Source organism: Lynx canadensis, chromosome E1 (assembly GCF_007474595.2).
Source record: "Lynx canadensis isolate LIC74 chromosome E1, mLynCan4.pri.v2, whole genome shotgun sequence".
Classification (NCBI taxonomy): Eukaryota; Metazoa; Chordata; class Mammalia; order Carnivora; family Felidae; genus Lynx; species Lynx canadensis.
The window spans coordinates 55,496,916-55,521,482 of NC_044316.2; the positions used below are offsets into that span (position 1 = coordinate 55,496,916).

The following is a 24,567-nucleotide window of genomic DNA, read 5'->3' on the forward strand; positions in this document are numbered from 1 at the left end:
GCGAGAGGGAGACACAGAATCCGAAGCAGGCTCTAGGCTCCGAGCCGTCAACCCAGAGCCCGACCCGGGGCTTGAACCCACGAACCGTGAGATCGTGACCTGAGCCGAAGTCGGCCACTTAACCGACTGAGCCGCCCAGGCGCCTCTCTAAGACTTCACTTTTAATAAATGACTCTACAACACGGTTCCTCAGGCTCGGCGCTCCTGGCATTCTGGGCTAGGTAGCTCTCATGTTGTACCGCAAGGATGTTTAGTAGCTTCTCTGGCATCTGCTCAACAAGATGCCGGTGGTACCCGCCCTCCTTCGCGGTCGAGACAACTGGAAAGGCCTCCGGACCCTGTGAAATATCATGGGAGCGGCGGAACCGCTCTGGGTGAGAACTATCGCTGGTCTGAAAGAATGGGTTCCGGAAAGATAGAATAGTTCGTCTGCCTAAAAACTGCGAAGACTCTGGTCCTAGCAGTCCAGCATCGTCATCCTCATTACCAGTAAGCCCTTAAGACGTACCGGAAGCATAACGGACGTATAAATATAAAGCATATTTAATTTGGAAGGTACAATTACACACACAAAACTAGCATTTTTTTTTTTTTTTTAAAGCATCCCCTTGGCTAAATCTGTAAGAAGAAATCAGAAAATGATCCTACGGCAACTATAAAAAGTAGTCATGTGAATACACCTGCATGTGGATGAAGGAACACACTGCTTTACACCAGCATAGAAAATACTACGATACATCCCCAAAGGCAAGGGAATTAAAAGCAAAAGTGAATTACTGGGACCTTATGAAGATAAAAAGCTTCTGCACAGCAAAGGAAACAACCAACAAAACTAAAAGGCAACCAACGGAATGGGAAAAGATATTTGCAAATGACATATCGGACAAAGGGCTAGTATCTAAAATCTATAAAGAGCTCACCAAACTCCACACCCGAAAAACAAATAACCCAGTGAAGAAATGGGCAGAAAACATGAATAGACACTTCTCTAAAGAAGACATCCAGATGGCCAACAGGCACATGAAAAGATGTTCAGCGTCGCTCCTTATCAGGGAAATACAAATCAAAACCACACTCAGGTATCACCTCACGCCAGTCAGAGTGGCCAAAATGAACAAATCAGGAGACTATAGATGCTGGAGAGGATGTGGAGAAACGGGAACCCTCTTGCACTGTTGGTGGGAATGCAAATTGGTGCAGCCGCTCTGGAAAGCAGTGTGGAGGTTCCTCAGAAAATTAAAATAGACCTACCCTATGACCCAGCAATAGCACTGCTAGGAATTTATCCAAGGGATACAGGAGTACTGATGCATAGGGGCACTTGTACCCCAATGTTCATAGCAGCACTCTCAACAATAGCCAAATTATGGAAAGAGCCTAAATGTCCATCAACTGATGAATGGATAAAGAAATTGTGGTTTATATACACAATGGAATACTATGTGGCAATGAGAAAAAATGAAATATGGCCCTTTGTAGCAACGTGGATGGAACTGGAGAGTGTAATGCTAAGTGAAATAAGCCATACAGAGAAAGACAGATACCATATGTTTTCACTCTTATGTGGATCCTGAGAAACTTAACAGGAACCCATGGGGGAGGGGAAGGAAAAAAAAAAAAAAAAAGAGGTTAGAGTGGGAGAGAGCCAAAGCATAAGAGACTGTTAAAAACTGAGAACAAACTGAGGGTTGATGGGGGGTGGGAGGGAGGGGAGGGTGGGTGATGGGTATTGAGGAGGGCACCTTTTGGGATGAGCACTGGGTGTTGTATGGAAACCAATTTGTCAATAAATTTCATAAAAAAAAAAAAAAAGAAAATACTACGATAATTTGGCAACATCTATCAAAATAACCTTTGACCCAGCATTTTGTTTGCCAGTCTCCATCCTGTAAGTACATTCAGTCACTCAAGAAAGAACAGAAGTTAAGGTTAGTCACAGGTAGTAATGTGACCCAAATCTTGGCTAGTAAATACCACTTTCCACTAAAGGAATCGGGGCTCCTTGTTAGGACGGTTGATTCCAGGGCTAAGAGAGTACACGATAAACATGGAACGTCTAGTTGTACCAGACAGTACGGAAGTATCAAAAAATGATACGGGCGCGTCAAAAGAACGCGGGAGGTGGCTCGAAGGCGTCCTCTTTGGCCAAGTCTAAGACAATTTGAGCATTACAATAAATAGTAGCGATGGATTAGAGAACATGCTGAACAAAAGTAAGATTCCACGAATCCATCCCGATATAAGTGAAGGAACGAACAGGGCAGAAGGGGAGTTGGAAACATCACCATGTGACAACAGTCATAGTAACTGATTCAACCTAATGTGAAGAAATACACAAGCCCCAGTGAAGGGATATTCTATAGAACTGGCCTGTACTCTTCAAAAGTGTCAAGGTCATAAGAGACCAAGAAGAGAGGAGCCATTGCAGATTAAAGAAGACTAAAGAGAAACGTCAACTGAGTCCGATGTATGATCTTATATTGGGTTCTGGGCAAGAAATGATTTCCCTTCGCTCTAAAGGATCCTGGTGGGACAACTGGTAAAATATGAGTAAGGTCTGCAGATTAGGTAATAGTATTGTAACAATGTCAGTTTCCTGAGTCTGATAACTGCACAGTGGTTACCTAAGAGAATATCTGTTTTTATGAAATAGGTACTGACGCATTTAGGAATACAGGGGCACTGTGTCTGTAAATCCCTCTCATATGCTTCAGAAAAAAAGAGCATGTACATAAATGTTAAATCTGGGGCTCCGAGTCAAGAGTAGAGAGGAATTCTATAAAGCTGAAATATGGATCCTGGATCCCGCTGCTTCACTCCAAACCCTGGCTCCGCCAGCTCCGGGCCGGGTCTCCGTTTCCTCACTGGCAGACTAAGGGACAACACAAGCACTTTCACAAGGTCGTGTGAAGACCACATCTGGAGGTCTACTAAAGGGCTTCGAATATCTTTTGACACATAATAAGAGCGCAAAAGATGTTTATTATCACTGGTGCTTTGTTTTTCATAACCAAAGCCTGGGAAAACTCTACATGTTCGACAACAGGGGACTGATTCAATAAATTATGGTATATCCAGGAAACAGGGCACCACAAAACTATCAAAGACCGAGAGATCTGTATAGACTGATAGGGAAGGGACGGAGCAATGTGATATACTACCACTATGTGAAAATGAGAGAACATGAGATACATATAGTCTCTAAATGGATATAAGAAGCCAACCATCTGCAGGTCAGAGCAGCTGGGGAGGAAAGAGAAAAATCTAGGAGGAAGATAGGGGGAAGATAGGGGATACTTTTCGAATTTTGAAGTATTATCAATGTATTGCCTATTCAAGAACTTTAATTATGAAACCTTCAAATAAAGTAAAATGCTACGGTACCAAGAATTTAAATTGACAGAGTATATTGCTTGTTTGTCTTGTACAGAAACCTCCAAAGTTGAAAACAAAGCAATGGAAATTCGATAGGGGAAAAAAATCAGTTTACACCTTTGACAGGAGTCTAAGTAACCTGGGGTATAACCATTCTGATATTTTCCCACTCTACTAACCTCTGTATGTTTCTGAGGCATGGCAAATAGATGCAGATTTGAAAAAGAAATAATCTTTGGGGTGCCTGGGTGGATCAGATAGTTGAGCATCCGACTCTTGATTTCAGCTCAGATCATGATCTCACCATTTGTGGGTTGGAGCCCCGCGTCAGGCTCCGCGCTGTCAGCACGGAGCCTGCTCGGGATTCACTCTCTCCCTCTCTCTTTCTCTGCTCCTCCTCTGCGCTCTTTCTCTCTCTCTGTCTCAAAATAAATAAGTAAACTTAAAAAAAACAAAGAATCTTCTCCCTCTAAAAAGTATATTATATTATAGTATAGGATGCAGGTCATTACCACTCAAAATCCATGGAAAGAAATAGCCTCCACACTGTTGGACTAATTAATAGCAAGTTAGTCAAGTATCAGGTCGAAGGGCTATATTACTAAAATAAGTGCTAAAAGTTACCTGGATTGCCAAAGACTAGTGCATGATCAGTGGCTGCTACTGTCGACCTGACCAAAGTATAGAAGCGTAAGATTTCACACCATTACACATACAGCATTTTCATTAGAGCTAAAATTATTCCACACTCTCTGAATGCTAAGTGCCACCCAGATTAGTTCCATTGTCCTCACATGGTCTGTGAATGTAACACAATCTCCTTTTACCAAACGGGAAATCAATGCAATACCATTCAATTACTGGAAATACCAAGATAGCATACATCCATACACGTATTAACTCCTAGCCAGTCACACTACTCCAAACTTTCTTCCATTTACAAGTGAAATAAAAACACAGAGCTAATCTTACACGGCAACTCCAGGCCCGGGTGGACGGTGGCATTTTTGACCATCGGGGGAGAATGACGACCGTCATCCATGTCCAACTCTGTACACTGGGCTTCTCCGTGGATTACAGCCAACCCCAGACGGAGTCTCTCTGCATATGACTGTGCCCTAAGAGAAAGAGGGAAGCAGCAAAATTCACGGGAAGAAAACCCAAGTGTCACTATCTCATTACTCTATTTATCATAAAATGAAAACATCACTCAGGCTTTTAGGGACACACAGGAATTATTTATACAAATCAGAGGCCTTACTGAGGCCTAGACCAGAACGTTAAGTGCCTCAAGAGGCCCAGGAATTGACATGTGGGCCAGCATCTGGTTCTGGATAATTTTGGTTCTACCCTTTGTCCAATATTGTAACACTCCTAGGGGCGCTTGGGTGGCTCAGTCAGATAAGCGTATGACTTCGGCTCAGGTCATGATCTCATGGTTCATGGGTTCGAGCCCTGCATCAGGCTCTGTGCTGACAGCTCAGAGCCTAGAGCCCGCTTCAGATTCTCTCTCTCCCTCTCTCTCTCTGCCCCTCCCCTCCTCGCACTCTGTCTCTCTCTCTCAAAAATAAGTAAAACATTAAAAAAAACAAAAACACCCCACTGCCTGAAAAATGCTCATATCCCTTTGTTTTCCTTTTCCTGAGAACCTGAAAGGAAGAACTTCCTTTTCTCCCCCAGGAAAACGGAGTAATTCAGAGACTGATCTGTATTGTTGGGAGACTAGAGACAAAGCTGTGATGGGGACAAGACAATAATGGGAAGGGGGGTGGGGGACGTGCACTCAAGCCAACGAGCCTTTCCGGGACACATTATGACAGACCCTAGATTCCAAAACAGCTCATTCTGACTCAGAAGCACCCAAAAGGCATTTTTACAAACGTCTAGCTTCTTTACCTTTTGGCCGCATCAGGAGACTTCGCTACAATGACTGCATTCCTGTAATTTGGGATCTAGATTTGGGGGAAAAATAAGAAAATACTGGAAAGTTATCAAAAATAACACCTGGATGCTGGCATGACACTTTTTCCTCTCCTAACAGTGACCCATACTAGCAATCGGATACGCTAGGATTTCATTTACACATTTAAAATTCTTTTAACACTTATCAATGAACATCATTGCCAAAGTACTGCTACATCAAGAAGCTAAATAATTAATTCTTAACACCTTCATTTAAGAAAACATAGGTAATTGCTAAATATACTTAGAAGGAAATCTATTTTTAATGGCTTTACAAAATATGATCCTCCTCGCCTCTATGCTGACCCTATCCGGCTGCCTGAGGCATGAAGACTTAAGGGAAAGATCATTCGATGTGCCCTTCCATATTGAAATCTGATACCAGAGAAAAACTACATAGGGTCTCTTTTGAGGAAAATGGGGTGTTTGCTCGTGCTCCTCACTTCTTCCTGGATATACTGAAGCAGGAAAGGTGAGGCTCTAAGGTTGTCCACAGGAAAGCTGAAAAAGCCTTGTATTTCCTTTTGATGAAGATCCATAGTGATAATGTGAGTTAAACCTGAAATTTTAAAACAAACAATTACAAAGTTCACCCCTACAAGTTACTGGCTACAGTGGCCACAAACTAGACGCCCACTCCTGTTCCCTAACCGAAGGCTGAAAGCAGGGAACGGATTGCGAACAAACACCGTAAGCTACAGAGACTTTATTTGCGACCTTAACAAAATTGAATGGACTAAACAATGGGTCAAGCCTCATGTGAAAGAGCCTATGCCTTCCACATAGACAAAGAGCGCTAAAGCAGAGAAAAAGTGCTCTCCTTTACTATCATAACTAGCTTGGTCCCGAAAATGAAGAAAAACCAGACAGAAGCAAAGATATGAATATGGGATTAATAAATACTAGAGAAGTAATGGGTGTAAAAAAAAAGATAGTAAGGCCTTGACTAAAGAGTCTAGGAAGAAATGTTAAAAGGCCTGTGGCTGAAGTAGAAGGAATAAGAAAACAAATCCAAAGTAACATACCTATTAGAAGAAAAACTCATATAACACAAAGATAAGACATTGGAGTTTGGAACAAGCTCTAAATGTCACATAAGAATGGGTCAAGAAGTATTCTAGAAAAACAAGATACACTCTTACAGTCAACAGTGCTGATCGAAAAAAGGTACACATGTAAAAACATTACAAATGGCCAAAGGTCACTGCAAAACTTCTAGGGCAGTATTTCTTGTTCCTCCCCAAAACATTACACATTTTTAGAAAATGGAATTCAAATGTTTTTTCTCAGGACTCAAATATATATTAGAGTTTTTAAGTAAACACGCCAGGCGAAAATCCCAGTAACTAGAAAGTGTTTTTACATTTGATTCATAGGCCAGAAAGCATGTTACCACTACAAAAACACAGAATGAAAGCAATTAAGAACGAGCTGCTAGACAGAGAGACAATCAGGGAGGGGGGGGGGGGAAAGCATTATATAAACTGGAGAAGTAGCAAAAGGAAAACCTGGTTTTAATATTATGCACATGAACAGCATTTAGCTAACCGAGGCAAATACATAAAACCTAGACCTGGAGCTCAAAAGATCCCCTACGGATGCCAAGATCACAGCTAAAGTTTTCATGGTCAGATGAAATGAAAAGAAGTGACAGATGACGGAAAAGCCCAAGATTAGAGAAGAGACGACGTCGCACTCAAGTAAGACAAAGAGAAAAGGAAAAGATGAGGATCTACACCTAAGCTCACATATCCCTAACCAGAACTATCAAAAGGGAACAGAAGAAAGTAATTAGTGAGCAACACTTAAAACCGGTCCCGAATTAGCTCTGAGGGAGGGACTACTCTCAAGCAGGAAGAGTCCTAAATGAGCACCCCAAGGTCCGCGGCCACACTCACCTGCTTTCGCCAGCATGGACGCCAGGAGCTTGCACACAATGGAGCCCCTCTTCCTCATCTTGCTCTGCTTGCTGTAGGGGAAGTAGGGGATGACTCCGATAATGTTCCTGGCACAGGCCGTCTTCAGCGCGTAAGCCATGATCAGTAACTCCATCACGGCGGTATTCACATCTCTGAAACAGGTAAAGTTTGTATTTGGGGGGGAGTTTCATTTACTAACCCCTAAAAGAGATCTGAACGTCAGCGCTGGCACACGGGCCGCCAAGATGGGCGTCACAGGCATTTTTATCGTCACCTAGCTTACAATGGCACCTTGTGAATACAGGGGAAAGGCTGTTAGCTCTTTGCAGCTGTGGTTGTCATCTGTGGTTAGGTAAATCCATAGCACAGCTACCCACACTCACCTACGCCTGGCGCTTCTGTCAGTGATGCGATCACTGGGGTGGCACGTGAGACAGTCGTCAACTGCTGGTGGCCAGAGTTAAGCAACACCTGCGGGCACCATCCCAGGCACAGGGGACTCAGCCCCTGCGTCCTGCGAACGCCAAGGGGGGAGGCCCACTGTCCTGCTATGTAGCTGCCATCGCCAGGAAGGATTTGGTCTGTTTGTTCTTCCAGGGGTAGCGGGTAGGGTGGAGGATGGGGAGGTCTTGGAACTAAGTTTTCAAAAATCTCATCCCTTTTTTCTCAAGTACACAGATTCCCAACAGAGGTTACTCAGAGAGAGACAAAGAAAGAAGTATGAATCTGAAAGATATTCAAAGGAAAGGCTACTTTCAATTTTAATGAATGTGGATTGCTACTCTTCGCCAAGGCTGATGGCACCCAAGAAGGGCTCTGCCCTTAAAATAGGTGAGAACCAAAAAACCCAAAACCAGCCAAACACACACACACACACACACACACACACACACACACACACACGAGGTGAAAACCTTAGGGCAGAGGGAAGCTCCGAGCTGAGTCCCTTGTGTCACTCCACTCCAGGTCACCTGGGAAGGTCTGAGACTGGAAGCCAAAAGCACCCCCGACAGGGTCCTCCCTGAGTTTCGTGGAGGCGAGTTCCCAGAGAATCTGAGACAGGGCCCACTGGGCAGGAGACTGGGCCGAAGACTCTGCCCTTGGGGAGGGGCCTGGCAGATGCCTCCTTAGCTGTAGCTTGGAACACACTGGGCTAGCAGAGTGAGTTCAATGGCTGGGGGGAGGTACTCTGCCCTCATAACCCAGTAAGACTACTCTCCCCTGTTCACAAAAAAGAAAAAAAAAAAAAAGAGGTGAGAGCCTTGAAATCCTTCAGGATGTTCTTCCAATAGTCCTTGGATTATTCAAGAATCGTCAAACACCCTCTCTCTGGAGTCAGGAGTGTATCTCCCTTGCCTTCCTGGGAAAGAGGATCATTTCCCACGTCTTAGTTTCTATCCATGTGGGCAGCCGGCCCTCTGGGGGTCAGTTCTTGAACTGTCTGATACACAGCAGCGACGCCCTCATTTATAGCAAAACGGAAAGCCTGCCATCAACATGGTACCGACTTCGTTGAATAAGATACTCATCATGGAGATTGCTTTTTAGCCTGAAGGGCGGTCGGGCCAATTCCTCTCAGTCTCTGAATTCGTGTGTGTCCCTCTCTCTGAGGGCATCCGTCCTCGGTGCATCTGGGAGTGACACGCTGCAAAGACATCCCTGTGCTCCGACAGCGTTTACTTCCACATTCAACTTCTAGAACTTCCGACCTCACCTTTGTAATCTGGATTTTTCGTAAATATTTCAGGGTTCGGTCACACAAGCATTTCTCCCAGAGCGTGGGTATAATTGACTCAGGGCTCAATTTTGAGACAACTCTGACCTTCCTTCCGGACTGCTGACAGGTTACGGTATTTTCCGGTTATTTCCTTCCTCTGAAATAAACTGGAACATTCTTCCTTCTCATGCTCCCAAACTAATACTGTCCCAAGTCGGGCATCACAAGGTTAGAGGACACACAATCTTTTGGCAATAATCAGGACAAAACATTTACCAAACACTTTCAAGGTACTTCGGAATTCGTTAGACCTGGTCAATGTTAGTTCATTCACATATTCAACAAATATTTATTGAGCAACAGGAATCAGGCACTGTTAGGTGGGGGAGTTAAAATGGCAAATGGGGCTGACCACAGGGGAAGAAAATGCCAGAGGCCCACACTGGATCACCCTCGTGGTAATCACGTGTCCCAAGAGGGGGCACGTCTAACTCCACGTTACCCCTCCCAGACTTTTATTTATTTATTTGTTTTTTTATTATTATTTTTTTTAATGTTTATTTATTTATTTATTTTTTTTTTCAACGTTTTTATTTTTATTTTTGGGACAGAGAGACAGAGCATGAACGGGGGAGGGGCAGAGAGAGAGGGAGACACAGAATCGGAAACAGGCTCCAGGCTCTGAGCCATCAGCCCAGAGCCTGATGCGGGGCTCGAACTCACGGACCGCGAGATCGTGACCTGGCTGAAGTCAGACGCTTAACCGACTGCGCCACCCAGGCGCCCCAATGTTTATTTATTTTTGAGACAGAGAGAGACAAAGCATGAGCAGGGAAGGGGCAGAGAGAGAGGGACACAGAATGTGAAGCAGGCTCCACCCTCCGAGCTGTGAACAGAGCCCGACGCGGGGCCTGAACTCACGAACCGTGAGATCATGACCTGAGCCGAAGTCGGACGCTTAACCGACTGAGCCACCCAGGTGCCCCTCCCCTCCCAGACTTTTAGACTTCATTCCACAGAGGGGAGAGCTGCTCTTCCCCCACTGGATCACCTGAACTGGTGCCTCGTGGGCTCTGAACGTTAAGCTGGAAGGTTACACAGTACCTGGAGGACAGCGTGTAAATAACTCAGGCGTCCACATCTAGACTAAACACCAGGCATCACATCTACTATAGCCAAAGTCCTCTTCCGCATATAGACTGCTTGACGATGTTGGAAATACAATTAGAGCTTTCTTAACCTTCCAGGGGCGTGATACTGTGCGGTGTTGCAAAAGTTCCGCCGGCTGTGGTTTCTTCCATCAGACCTCAATGTCAGCAATATGGTTAGAGTTGAAGTTAATAGATTCCGAAAGAGTATCTGCCCAGGTGGCTGGGCTTTTAGCTGGCTTTGTAATAGCATTTATAACACACAACCGTAGGATGCAGTGAGGTTTGGGCAGCACACCTCAAGGCCCGCCCAGATGGTAAGATGTTAACATAACAAAATGAACAATTTTCAAAGAGCCTGGATTTCAGCAAAACTTCCCTTTCACTAATTACTAATTTCTGCCGTGGGATTTCATTTTCTACTTTTTCCTCTTCCTATTGACCTATGCCAAGGGATTCAACATCCTCCAGCCCGAAGCTGAGGAAAGCCTCCCATGCCCCACCCGTTCGGTCAGGAAAGCAACAAAGGAGCCTCTGTCACACTGGCTCTCCCCGTTCCCTGCGGGACACTAGACAAACCGGACAGCAGGCAGTTAATCTGTGGGCTAGCAGGGTGAAGAGAAGCTGGCTGGCAGCCTCTGCTTTGTTTATCTGTTCCCTAAGACTGTTCCAAGTACATCCTGGCTAGTTTTCGTGGTCTTTGTATCTAAGTAGGACAATCTTAATTGTTTACCAACTGACTCGTTTTTCTTTCCCCTAAGATAATCACATCCTATATTAAATTCGACCTTGTTGCTCTGCCGGTTTCGATAAACAAAGATAAATGAGACACGAGGAAGCAGACATGGTCTTACGCCGGTCGAACTGCGCAGGACCGCAATGACAGGCCGACGCCATAGATTGAAGGAGTGACAACATGGTAACGGGGTGGGATTTACCCCACCTCCGACCCCACGACTTAATCATCTGAAGCAAATAAGGTATAAATGTTCTTCTCTTTTTCAGTTTTTAAAGTTTATTTCTTTTTAGAGAGAGACAAAGGCAGGGTGAGCAGGGGAGGGGCAAAGAGAGAGAGAGAGAGAGAGAGAGAGAGACAGAGGGAGAATCCCAAGCAGGCTCTGCACCGTCAGCACAGAGCCCAATGAGGGGCTCGAACTCACGAAACCGTGAGACCGTGACCTGAGCTGAAACCGAGAGTGAGACACCCAACCAACTGAGCCACCCAGGCGCCCCGTAAATGTTCTTTTAATGACTTCTTACATTACATCAACACACTAGGCCTTGTAACATAAACACGGAAATTGTGCTTCAAAAAACACTCTGTAAGCTTCACATCCATTTTACTTCCTTCCCTCGCTCAGTATGTTTGGAAGCCCCTGGAGTACGGATGTGAAATGTTGGGGTTCGGGAGCAAACGGTCAAGAAAGAATTCTTGAGACGTCTTCAGTGCAAAAAAGGGCTGTTTTATGAAAGCACGGGGACAGGACCTGTGGGCAGAAAGCACTGCACCGGGGTTGTGAGGAGTGGCTGATCGTATACTTTCAAGTTGGGAGGGGGGTCAGGGACAGCGTTGAGTCTCGAAGGAATATGGAAGCAAGGTGTCCAGGACCTTGAGGGGCTAGCTCTTATGAGGAAGAGGTCATTTCCTCCAGTAAAACCGCAGTCATGAGACCCTGCAGATGTCTATCAGTAGGCCAAATGCTTGGAGAATGACTGCTAGTCTATATCTTGGGGCTGGGAGGGGGCAGTTAGAGATAAAGGAAGTTTCCAAAGGGATTTTTTATAGGATCCTGGAGGTTGGACAAACGTCAAGCTAAGACTGCCTCTTGCCTCTAGCAAAGTATTAACGTGGAGGCAGCTAAGCTCCCTGAGGAAGGTCACTCTGCGTGTCTCTAAATACCTGTCACTGAGCTGTAAGTTGTGAGGAAGTTCAATTTTTTTTTCTTTCGCCTTTGTTCTCCACATCAAGTATCAGACATTTAAATCATGCAACATAGCGGTGCCCGGGTGGCTCAGTCAGTGAAGCGTCTGACTTCAGCTCAGGCCATGATCTCATGGTTTGTGGGTTCGAGCCCCGCATCAGGCTCTGTGCTGACAGCTCAGAGCCTGGAGCCTGCTTCGGATTCTGTGTCTCCCTCTCTCTGTCCCTTCCCCGCTCTCTCTCTCCCTCTCAAAAATAAACATTAAAAAAAAAATTTTTTTTTTTAAATCATGCAACATAATCACTTCATTCAGAAAGGCTTTTTGCCATTTCCAAAAAATTGAATCCACCCTCAACAATAAAAAACGTGCGATTACTGGAGCAAAGGGAATATGCTGCGGGCTCTGGAGGGGGGTTTGGAAGGTGAGCCCCACCTCCGGGGCTATTGGTCAGCAGCACCACCAACAGGGGTGATGACATTAGTCTCCCCTGGCGAGCACAACACCAGAGGGCAGCCTCACGGGTGACAGAGCTCCCACGCTCCCGCATTTCGCCCCTAGACAAGACCCTCAGGTCTTCCCCTCATTTAAAAAAAATTTTTTTTTAATATTTATTTTTGAAAGAGGGAGAGGGGAAGAGAGAGAGAGAGAGAGATAGAGAGAGAGAGAATGAGCGGAGGAGGGGCAGAGAGAGAGACAAAGAATCTGAAACAGGCTCCAGGCTCCGAGCTGTCATTGCAAATCCCCATGCGGGGCTCGAACCCACAAATGGTGAGATCATGACCTGAGCCGAAGTCAGGTCAACCGCCTGAACCACCCAGGTGTCCCCTCCCCCTCATTTCTAAGGTGCAGCATCGAACAAAAGCACGAGGCAAAAAGAGTGCCAGGAGCGGGAGGAAACCAGTACAAAACCAAAATTGCCGGAGGACTAGTGGGCAAAGTTACTATCAAAGTATCTATCAGAGCCGCCTTATCTAACAATACTACAGAGGCATGGATGTTTACACCCAGCAATTCCATTTCTTGGAATCTTCCTATGGAAATACCAGAAACACAAGATGTCCAGGCAGGGTATGTGCTGCAGGCACTCGGGCACAGGCTTCTGAGGACGGATTCACCCCCGTGGGGGAGGGAGGGGCTGAAAGTTCCCACCCTCTATCCTCTGCTGACTTCCCCAGGAGCCCCCCTCTAGTGGTTATCTAGAGGCTTCCCAAAAACCATCTCAATAACGTCAGCTCAGGAGTGGCTGTAAGGGGCTTGCTATGAATAACAAAAGACACCTTTATTGCTCTTATCGCTTAGGAAATTCCACAGGTTTTAGGTTTTAGGAGCTCAGCACTGGGAAAGGAAGACCAAATACACACACACACACACACACACACACACACACACACACATTTTTTTTTTAAGATTTTATTTTTAAGTGATCTCTACACCCTGGGGCTCGAACTTACAACCCTAACCGAGATCAAGAGTCGCATGCTCTACCAACTGAGCCAGCGAGGCGCCCCCAAATATATATTTCTTATTACAAGTCACATTTTCACTGAGGCTAAAAGTAGCTTCCATGTGGGATTTGGGTGAAGGCTTAAAGAAGATACATGTAAGAGCCTCACCCCGATGGCCTCCAGTGCCGTTCTCATCTTTTTTTTTAATGTTTATTTATTTTTGAAAGAGAGACAGCATGAGTGGGAGAGGAGCAGAGAGAGAGAGAGAGAGAGAGAGAGAGAGAGAGAGAGAGAGAGAGAGAGAGAAAGACACAGAATCAAGTTGTGAGATCATGACCTGAGCCGAAGTTGGGTGCTTAACCGATGGAGCCACCCAGGCGCCCCAAGTGCCATTCTGACCACGACCACGGTCTCAGGAATCTCAATAAACCTAGACAGGAAGGTCTGCACTTTCCAGAGACATACACAGATACCATCTACACCAGAGCAGCTTGAAATGGGCCACTATGCAAAAAAAAAAAAAAAAAAAAAGTGCAAAAACTGTCTTGCGAGGTACACATCGGCAGGGGCCATGCTTCGGATTTAACAACAAAAAGCTTTTCGGAGCGCCTGGGTGGCTCAGCCCGCTCCGGGATTCTGTGTCTCCCCCCCTCTCTCTCTGCCCCTCCCCTGCTCATGCTCTGTCTCTCTCTGTCAAAAATAAATAAACATTAAAGAAAAAAAAAAAAGAAAACGGAATTGTTGCTTCTATGATAACAGAATTCTATCGCTAAGATTTTTAGAGGAAATCTTACCTCTAATGCTAATCTTACCTGGGTATTGTTTGTATAATGAAAATATCTTGGCCACGAACAGATTCTTTTATTTCAACTCTTGTTTCTGAAAAATAAAAAAAAGTCCAATAGTTTAGGGAAAGCACTTCGTGATACACTAATTGGGCAGCACATGGACGGAGTCAAGATGAAATCTAAATCAACACTTCACCTAGCGCACCAAAATAATTCTGCAAGAGATCTCAGAATGACAAGCATCCATATAAAAATAGTGAAGCTGAAGGGAAAAAAACCCAAAAATAAGCTAAAAGGCAAAAAAGTAACACAAACAGATCCACATAAAATCTCGGGGTCCAAAAAAGCAAACCCATCACCGAAATAAAGACTGGACGCCTGGGGAAAAGTAAAGAGGTCAAAAGTTAACTGCCTTCTTCCCACAAATGTGGTGGCCTCGGGCCCTGTCCTGAGGTCCCCAAGTGGAAGACCTGGGCCAAGCAGACGAGGACTGATCCAGGAGAGACAACGCAACGCCAAAGGCTGGGAGACTTTTCAGGCTAATGTGACAGAAAGAGACCAAGAGATGGGGCGCCCAGCTGGCTCAGTAGGTAGAACACGCGGCTCTTGATCTCAGGGTCGAGAGTTCGAGCCCCATGTTGAACACGGAGCCTACTTAAAAACAACAACAACAGCAAAAGAAAAAGACCGGAGAGCGAATAGTGGGGTTGGTTAAACCACCTTCTCGTCCTCAGGTGCTTTATCTCAGGAGCTCCCCAGATGCCATCACCATAAATTAAAATTGTCACTGCTAAACAGACTAGCTCGTCTATCTGCTTTCAGCTTTAGGTTTTTGAATACCAGTATCTCCTGACTTGTCTTGACTGTAGATGAAGTTTTTAAAGTCACCAAGTAGAAAGTTACTAAATGCAGGGGCGCCTGGCTGGCGCGGTCGAGCGCGCGACGCTTGACTTCAGGGTCGTGAGTTTGAGCCCCACGTGGGGCGTTGAGATGACTTAAATAAATAAAACTTTTAAAAAAAGTGACTAAGGGGCGCAGTGACTCTTGATCTCAGCTCAGGTCATGATATCACAGTTCATGAGTTCGAGCCCCATGTCATGTCAGGTTCCGCGCTGATAGTGCGAAGCCTGCTTAGGATTCTGTCTCTCCCTCTCTCTCTGCCCCTTCCCCACTTGTTCTCTCTCTCTCTCAAAATAAATTAATAAACTTAAAAAAAAACAAGTTTCTAAGTGTGGAAGCGGGATGAAGGATATCTGGGGGTTAATTATACCACACATGGAACTTACAACATTTTGGGCACATGTGTTTTCCACTAAACCAGCCACTAAATCATCTTTCCTTTTTCAAATACCTTCCTTTTTTAGATGCCTGAACATCACTAGGTCTTAGTAATTTACCTCCTCAAGCTACTTACACCACAGATAGTTCTACCTTAGAAAGAAAAAAGGAAGCAAGAATCATAAACCTAAGCTTTCAACTTTGCAAAAATAGTTCCAAACAATTTTTTTTTAATTTATTCATATTTGAGAGACAGAGAACGAGTGGAGGAGAGCAGAGAGAGAGGGAGACACGGAATCCGAAGCAGGCTCCAGGCTCCCAGCTGTCAGCACAGAGCCCGACGCCGGGCTTGAACTGTGAGATCACAACCTGAGCCGAAGTCAGACGTTTAACCAACTGAGCCCCCCAGGCACCCCAGTTCCAAATTATTTTACGTTAACTTGTCTTCACAGGGCATTGTACGGCCTGAAGTACACAGCCCCACTAGATTTACGATGCAGCACTCCTAGGACATGGGCAATCAACAAAGTGCTTTGAAGCGTTATCATTTAATGTCACAATTTTCCACGGAAACTCAGAGGGCAGCCAAAATGGGTTACCAACCCAGGATGAGAGTCTACAAGAGAACTGAGAAAAAAATTTAGGGATGAAAGAACTCAAAGCTGGGTTTGTTTGGTTTGTTTTTTATTTTTATTTATTTATTTATTTATTTATTTATTTATTTTTTATTAAAAAAAATTTTTTTTTACATTTATTTATTTCTGAGAGACAGAGAGAGAGACAGAACACAAGTAGGGGAGGGGCAAAGAGAGAGGGAGACACAGAATCTGAAGCAGGCTCCAGGCTCTGAGCCGTCAGCACAGAGCCTGACACGGGGCTCAAACTCACGAACAGTGAAATCATGACCTGAGCTGAAGTTAGACGCTCAACCGACTGAGCCACCCAGGCGCCCCTGGTTGTTTTTTAATTTTTTTTTTTTACATTTATTCATTTTTGAGAGGCAGAGAGACACAACACAAGTGGGGAGGGGCAGAGAGAGAAGGAGACAGAATCCAAAGCAGGCTCCAGGCTCTGTGCAGAGGGACGTGGGGCTCAAACTCACAAACCGCGTGAGATCATGACCTGAGCCGAAGTCGGACGTCAAAGCTGGTTTTTTTAAAAAGTCATTACTACCTGGTACCAGATTGCTCTAGATGCCATTTGATGACATAAGGAGACACAGATGTAAAGGGCATTTAGCAAACGGAGCCCAATATAGAAGAGAAAACATATTCTTTACATCTCTCCTTTTTTCACTGTGAAATGACAAGACAGTCACATTATCCTGGAAACAGGGGAAGGGGACTTTAAGAAAGAGAAGAAAGAAAGAAAGATTTAGAGGCAAGTAGTGAATGATCTTAAAGAAAAATGTTTTCATGTTACACGGGAATAGTATCAGCCTTTTAAAAACATGTCAGTTGAAGGGCTCCTGGGTGGCTCAGTTAAGTGTCCAACACAGGTCATGATCTCACGGTTCGTGAGTTCAAGCCCCACATCGGGCTCTGTGCTGACAGTGTGGGGCCTGCTTAGCAATCTGTTTTCCTCTCTCTGCTCCTCCCCCACTTACACGTGCTTTTCTTCCTAAAAAAGGAAAGAAAAAAAAAAAATAGACCAACTTGATTTTGGCTCAAGTCATGATCTCCTGTTTCCTGAGTTTGAGCCCCATGTCAGACTCTGCACTGAAGCATGAAGCCCGCTTGGAATTCTCTCTCTCTCCCTCTGTTCTTCCCCCTCTTGCTCTCTCTCAAAAATAAATTAACATTCAAAAAAAAAAAAAAAACCCACATCAATTGACTAAACAGTTTAGAGAACAAAGGATGTTTAAGAAATCATTTTCACTTACCTCCATTGGTCTCTTGATAGACCACAGATTTCCCCAATTCTGCACCAAGACGCCTATGGGGGGGGGGGGAGGGGAGGTAAAGGCAATAAGCTCTTTAAAAAAAAAAACTTCAGTTCCTATGTGTATGTTTAACAAAAAGGCTAAAATAACTAGACTAGCATTCTTTCCCCCAAACCCAGAAAAGTTCAGAAAGTTTAATGCATTAAGAACCACACACCCTCCACTGTTCCACAAGCAGCTTCAAGGGCCCACCATTTTGTAACACGCTGCTCTACTGGGGGGGGGGGGGGGGATCCACAGCCAAAGTTTAATGTCTAGTTCATTGTTTTCTGAATAACGGTCTTGGAAAACCATTCCCAAACAGACGTGTGGCTACCGACACCGATTCCAAAACCACAAGTCACAGTTAAATGCAATGGCCAAAAGCGAATAGACTTCAGTGCCATTAACCAAATGCAGTGTGAATGTTGCTTGGGATCCTGATTAGAATAAACTAGGCACAAAAAGCCATTTTTGACACAGGGGAGGGAACTATGAACAAGGGCTTGATACTAAATGATATTAAGGAATTAATGATGTCATAGGTTTTGCTTTTTTTTTTTTTAAAGATTTTTATGTAATCTCTATACCCTCTGTGGGGTTTGAACTCACAGCCCCAAGATCAAGAATTACACGCTCCACTGACTGAGCCAGTCAGGTGCCCCGTCATAGGTTTTCCTGGTTATCAGGTAGCATTACCACTTTAGTGAGTGAAATGCTATGATGTGAGGGGGGAATCTGTTTAGAAATACTCCAGCCGCGCACGCAGGACAGCGAGGAAGGCCGCTGGGTAGAGGAGGTTGTGGCTTTCTGGTGCTTTGAGGAAACGTCAGATGCGAGGCCTTCTGGCCAAGTGTCTGAGAGTTTAGACTGTGGAGGATTCTTATATCCTAGAGGGCTGCAGCCTTCACTCCAGGTTGCTGCAGTGGAACCAAGAAAGAAGGCATAGGCAAATTTCTACAGAAATTATGATTCCCTGAGAGATTCTGAGGTGAAGAAGGCTGGTGCCTCTTGGGGTGCAAAGTGGTTTTGGAATGTAAAGAATTTCTTCGGGTTGGGTTCCATGGAAGTTTGTCACTGACCTGGGTTTCCTAACTATGAAACACGGATATTGGGGTATGAAATAGTTTCTCTTGATAAGCAAACAACGAACAAATACTGTGCACAGTATAAATAAATAGAATTATTCCAGTCAAGTCTACAATAGGATATTATTCAGCCTTAAAAAGGAATGAAATTCTGATACATGCTATAATATAGATGAACACTGAAAAAATGATTCTAAGTAAAAGAAGTCAGACACAAAAAGACAAATATTGCATGATTGCATTTATAACAGGTACTTAGAAGAGGCAAATTCAGACACAGAAAGGAGAACAGAAATGACCAGGGATTGGGAGGGAAGGGATCGGGGAGTTAGTGTTTTAAGGGTATGGAGTTTCTGTTCCGGATGATGAAAAAGTTCTGGAAATGGATACTGGTGACAGCCACACAACACTGTAGATGTATTTACTGAGTTGTACTGAGTTGTACGCTTAAAATGGTTAAATGGTGTGGTGCTGGGGTGGCTCAGCTGGTTAAGCGTCTGACCTCAGCTCACATCATGATCTCGTGGTTGCGGGGTTTGTCAGCCCCGCGTTGGGGCTGACAGCTCAGAGCCTGGAGCCTTCTTTGGACTCTGTGTCTCCCTTGCTCTCTGCCCCTCCCCCGTTCGCACTCTGTCTCCATCTCTCTCTCAAAAACTGAATAAACATTAAAAATATTTTCAAAAAAAGGTTAAATAAATGGTACATTTTAAGTTATGTACATTTTACTGTAATTAAAAAAAAATCCTTGGGGGGTACCTGGCTGGCTCAGTCGGTAGAGCAAGCAACTCTTGACCTCCGGGTCATGAGTTCAAGTCCCACATTGGGTATAGAGCTTAGTTCACACATATATATATATTTTTAAGTTTCTTTATTTTGAGAGACAGAGAGAGCATGTGTGCAGGAGCAGGGGAGGGGCAGAGAGGGAGAGAATCCCAAGCAGGATCCCTACCATCAGCATGGAGCCTGATGTGGGGCTTGAACTCATGAACCCTGAGATTATTATCTGAGCCAAAATCGAGAGCCGGATGCTTAACCGACTGAGCCACCCAGGCATCCCTAGAGCTTAGTTTAAAAAAAAAAAAAAAAGAAGAATCTAGCCCCCCAAAAAGTGAGAGATAGGTAAAGTAAATGAAATAAGACTAACAAAAAGTTGTTAAATTGAAGCTAGATGAAGGGGGTTAATTATAACACGTATGTAACTTACACACATCCTGGGAATCCAGCACACCTAACTTTTCTACTGATTCAAGTGTATAACCAAAAGTGTTTGAAAATCCCTGCTTGGAAGTTCAGATCCAAAAGCAGTCATGGAAATAAAATATCCTAACGTCAGGGACCTTCACACTTTGCTCAGTGGTAAAAGCCTTTTTTCAAATAAAGTCTTACTCAGAAACTCAACATATGAAACAGATAAAGGAAGTATTTACAAATATTATTTACAGTAATTTAAAACATTTCTGGGGGTGCCTGGGTGTCTCAGTCGGTTGAGCGTCCGACTTCGGCTCTGGTCATGATCTCGCGGTCTGTGAGTTCGAGCCCTGCGTCGGGCTCTGTGCTGACAGCTCAGAGCCTGGAGCCTGCTTTGGATTCTGTCTTCCTCTCTCTCTGCCCCTCCCCCACTCATGTTCTGTCTCTCTCTGTCTCAAAAACAAATATAACCATTAAAAAAAATTTTTTTAATAAAATAAAAATAAAACATTTCTGGGGGCGCCTGGCTGGCTCAGTCCAAAGAGCATGGGACTCTTGATCCCAACTGGGGTCGTAAGGTTGAGCCCCACGTTGGGGGTAGTGATTACATTAAAATTAAAATCTTTAAATATTTCTGGAACAAGGCAGAGAAGAACCTATCATTAAAAGAAAAAAGCAAAACCATTGACCTTTTAAATGTGCCCTCCTCCATCTGCTTTCTCTCAGCAAGGTCACTGTGGTGAATTTGACCGAAAACAAACATGAGCTTTATATTTAAAGTTAGCATTTTAGTTGGCCTCAAAAAGCCAACATTTATCAGGGGTTAGAAACAGAAACTAGGTAGTAGACTGCAAAAGGATTTACTCTTCTAATCTCACTTAAAACCCCCAACTGAAAAGAAAATAGGCATTGCTGAGAAAATAGGACTGAAGTTTCCCTTCGACATTTCCATCTAGAACCCAAAATTATATCCTTGCGATTATTCATCAACTCTGAAAAATCCAGAGGAACTCTAATGTAAAACTGTTTCCAGATATAAAAATGACTTTAAATGTTAAAAAGCAAGCTATTCATTTTTATACCTTAGGTTTGTAACAAGTTTATCTGGAAAGGGTTCCTAAGGCTCTTCCTTTGCATTAGAGCTCTGGGACTCTCCAAGAGCCAACTAGAAAAGAGTTATTATTCCGAGGGCCACTGTGAGCCTCTGCTCAGCTACAAGCTTTATCTACATTATTTTGTTGCTGCTCACGATGTTCCTGCCCGGTAGATAACAGCGCCGTCCCTATCTTACCAATGGAATTCAGGAAAATCAAGTCTCTTGCCCAGTGCCCCAGGGTTAGTAAGTGGCAAGACTGGGGAAAGACATCTCAGAGCTGTCAGACCCCAGAAGCCACTTGAGATCACAGGCTTCCTTGGGTTAAAAACACACGGAAGGGCAAAGAGCTCCCTTCAAATGACTGCTCGAAAGCAAAGCTGACTTAAGAAAATACGGTTAGACTTATTTCTATCAGCAACTCTGACAAATCTGCTCCCCTGGAGTTGTCCTGTCCTCGCTGCTCTCTCCGCCACCCCGGCTAGGGTTGGTGCACCCGGCGCCTGCCACCTGCAAGGCCCTCCCGCCGCCCCCCGCCCCCGCGCAGCCCCCCTTCCGGGCGCAGCGCCCCCCATCGCCGGGTCAGCGTGTTATAGCCCGGGGACCTGCGGGCCTCGGGCCCACCGAGGAGACCGGGGAGTGGCGATGACCCGGCTCCGAGGTCAACTCCCACTGTGGGGCAGGGGGCCGCGCCCAGGGTCCCCCTCCGGGCCCTCCCTGCGGGGCGACGGCAGCCTCGCCCCTGCCCGGGAAGTGGGAGTGGGGCGAGCGGTGCCGCGCAGCCGGCGCGGGGAGAAGTCAGAGTCCGCCGATCGCGTCTCTGGTGCAGAATGGCCACCCGCAAGGGTCGGTCCGGCCCGGAACAGGCGGGCCCGCGGCTCCGCGGCCCGGGTGCAGGGCGGCGCCGAGGGGAAGGGGCGTCGGGACGCCCCCCCCCCCGCCCCTGCCACGGCCCGGGGCCCCGCCCCGCCCCCTTACTCGGTTATGCGCTTGGCCAGCTCGGTGCAGGCGGCCGTGGAGTTGGCCGAGAAGACTCGGTAGCCGGTGCGGGCGGCGTTCATGGCCGGGCGGGCGGCGGGGCTGGCTCGCGGGGCGCGGAGAGTCGAGGACGCCGAGAGCGGGGGCAGCAGCAGCAGCTTCTTGGGCATCGTCCGGCCCGAGGCGCGGTTACAGCCGGCCGGCGCGGGGCGGCGCCCGGAGCGGCTGCGGCTGAGGCGGCCGCGAGGCCGGGATTCCGGCTGGGGAAGGGGAGAGGCCCGAGACCCCCACGTCCACGTACGCGAGGCCACCAAGGGCTGGGGCAGAACCCACGCTCGTGGCGACCGGCGTTGCAGCCGCCTCAGAGCCAGTGGCGAGGCCGCCGCCCCCTCTGGGAATTGGAGAGGCGCCGGCTAGAGCGCCCGCGGAGCCGCCATCTCAGATGAGGGCAGGGCGGTGGGCAACTCTTTGAAAGCTTGTTCTGCCGAGAGGAGGCTCGCGGATCGCCCCGCCGCTTGCCTTTGTCGCTCCCACGGGAGCTCTTTTGCGCTCACATTCCGGGGCGGTGCGGCCTGACTTGGTAGTGGTCCCCGCCGTTTCCAGCTCTTCTGCCAGGATCCAAAATGTCTGCGTCCGAGGAGGGTGACCATCTAGCCCCGCGCCTCTATGCTAACACAGCCAGAGCGCCCAGCTGGGATTGATTTGAAAAGCGGAGGGCGGGGTTGTTTTCCGCCGGTCGCGGGCAGTGCTGAAACGCCCCCGAGGTGGTGTGTGTCCCGGAGCCTGATCTTTATTCCCCAAACGGACCCTAGCCTCGTATCTGCACTTAAGGCAAAGTTCCCTGAGCGGCCAATTATTGCTTTGCTCTCAAGCGCCAAAGCCCTTCTTCCTCCTCTCCCACATGCTGCGGTCCCTCAAAGACCTACCCGGTGTAGCATCCGCTCCGCGGAGTCTCGCCAGATCACCTCAATCACACTCAGCCACCCTCCGCCCCCCGGACTGTACCGTGGACGGAACCATGCATAGTTGCTTGTGTTCTGATTTACCGTTGTGAATTCCCAGCTAGGATGTAAACGCTCTTTGGGCAAGATCGTGTGTCACTTAGCGCTTGGGATTGCCCAGGGTCTAGGGCAGTGCTGTGGGTTCCAGATGCAGGCAATCAGTACATGTTGAGTAACATCCGAGAAGAAAAGTGAAAATCGAAGGCTTTGAGTCGCTGGTTACCAGCTGCCCCAAGACTAGGGAGGGAGGCAGGTGGAGTGCTTCTCACACGCACAGTACCAGCTTCTGAAAATGTCTCTTAGGGACTCCGCCTGTTGTAACATTGGGCCAGAGGGAGCAGTGGATTGTGACTTATCACCTCAAGAAGCCTCACAATCCTGAAGATTCAGGATTTGGAAATCTGAAGCCGTCTGATCCACATTTGGCTGGCTCTCCAGAATTACTGCCCCACCCACCCCCTCTCTCCTTGGGGTAGGTTAAATTAAAAAAAAAAAAAAAAAGTATGTGAGCTAAATAGCCTGGGCCAAATTATGGTTAACCATAAGCCTTGTTATCTTCTAGAACAGAAGGAAATCACTTCCTTTCACATTTTCCTATCTATATCCCCCAGAACCCTTGTACCATCTTCATTTTTTCAGGTCTCCTTGGAACTGTGCTGCTTCCTCTATTCCCGCTGTGACTGATCATAACCTTGAGTTGATTTCCCAGCCAATAAATCCTGGAGTTAACTTTTACCCCTTTCATTCCCCCCCTCACCTCCCATTTCTACATCTATCCACTTATCCATACGTTAATGGTTACTGAGCACCTATTTGCCACGCCCTTTTTAGGTGTTTGGGATACTTAAGAAAAAAACAAAAAAGCTCCTATCCTGGGGGTACAATCTAGCAGGGGAAGAGAGATAAAAAATGAACAGGGGCTGGGCGCCTGGGTGGCTCAGTCTGTTAAGTGCCTGACTCTTGATTTCAGCTCAGGTACGATCTCCAGGTTTGTGAGTTGGAGCCCCACATCGGGATCTACACTGACAATGTGAAGCCCGCTTGGGATTCTCTCTGCCCCTCCTCTGCTCTCTCCCTCCTTCCCTCCCTCTTTCTCTCTCTCTCAAAATAAATGAATGAATGATTGAATACATATATAAAATAAGCTTAAAAAAATAAAAGCAATTAGATCTTCAAATTTAAAAAAGAAAAATGACCATTTGGGTTATACTGTTGAAAGTTTTGGGGGCACCTAGGTAGCTCAGCTGGTTGAGCATCTGACTCTTGATTTTGGCTCAGGTCATGATCTCTTGGTTCGTGAGATCAAACCCCACACTGGTCTCCACACTGACAGTGGGAGCCTGCTTGGGATTCTCTCTCTCTCTCTCTCTCTCTCTCTCTGTCCCTCCCTCCCCCTCACTCGCACATGCCTTCTCTCTCTCAAAATAAATAAACATTTTTTAAAAAAGGTTTCCCCAGTTTCTTTTCTTTTTGTAGATTTTTTTTAAGTAATCTCTACACCCATGTGGGACTCGAACTCACAACCCTGAGATCAAGAGCTCATACCCTACTGACTGAGACAGCCGGGTACCCTCCCCCCCCACTCCCGTTTCTTTTCCTTTTTTTTTTTTTTTTTTAACTTTTTAAAATGTTTATTGTTGAGAGAGAGAGACAGAAACGGAATGTGAGTGGGGGAGGGGCAGAGAGAGAGGGAGACACAGAATCCAAAACAGGCTCCAGGCTCTGAGCTGTCAGCACAGAACC

The 24,567-nt window shown here is 46.1% G+C and overlaps 1 protein-coding gene across 3 annotated transcripts in view; it reads right to left on the reverse strand.

Moving 5' to 3' along the window:
• Positions 1 to 22,198, reverse strand: part of PRPSAP1 (phosphoribosyl pyrophosphate synthetase associated protein 1) — a 28,833-nt gene extending 6,635 nt beyond the window's left edge. Inside the window, exons 1-7 of one of the 3 annotated variants that reach the window (XM_030294832.1) lie at positions 21,824 to 22,198; positions 17,438 to 17,490; positions 14,302 to 14,368; positions 7,236 to 7,408; positions 5,781 to 5,896; positions 5,272 to 5,327; positions 4,348 to 4,493 (exon numbers count right to left, since the gene is read on the reverse strand). In XM_030294832.1, the coding sequence (XP_030150692.1) occupies positions 4,348 to 4,493; positions 5,272 to 5,327; positions 5,781 to 5,896; positions 7,236 to 7,408; positions 14,302 to 14,368; positions 17,438 to 17,490; positions 21,824 to 21,993 (781 nt within the window). In that variant the 5' untranslated portion in view covers positions 21,994 to 22,198. Of the gene's footprint in view, positions 1 to 4,347; positions 4,494 to 5,271; positions 5,328 to 5,780; positions 5,897 to 7,235; positions 7,409 to 10,077; positions 10,320 to 14,301; positions 14,369 to 17,437; positions 17,491 to 21,823 lie in introns of those variants that run through there. The other 2 variants (XM_030294833.1, XM_030294834.1) reach the window with 2 other exon arrangements.
• Between the last annotated feature and the right edge of the window lie 2,369 nt (positions 22,199 to 24,567).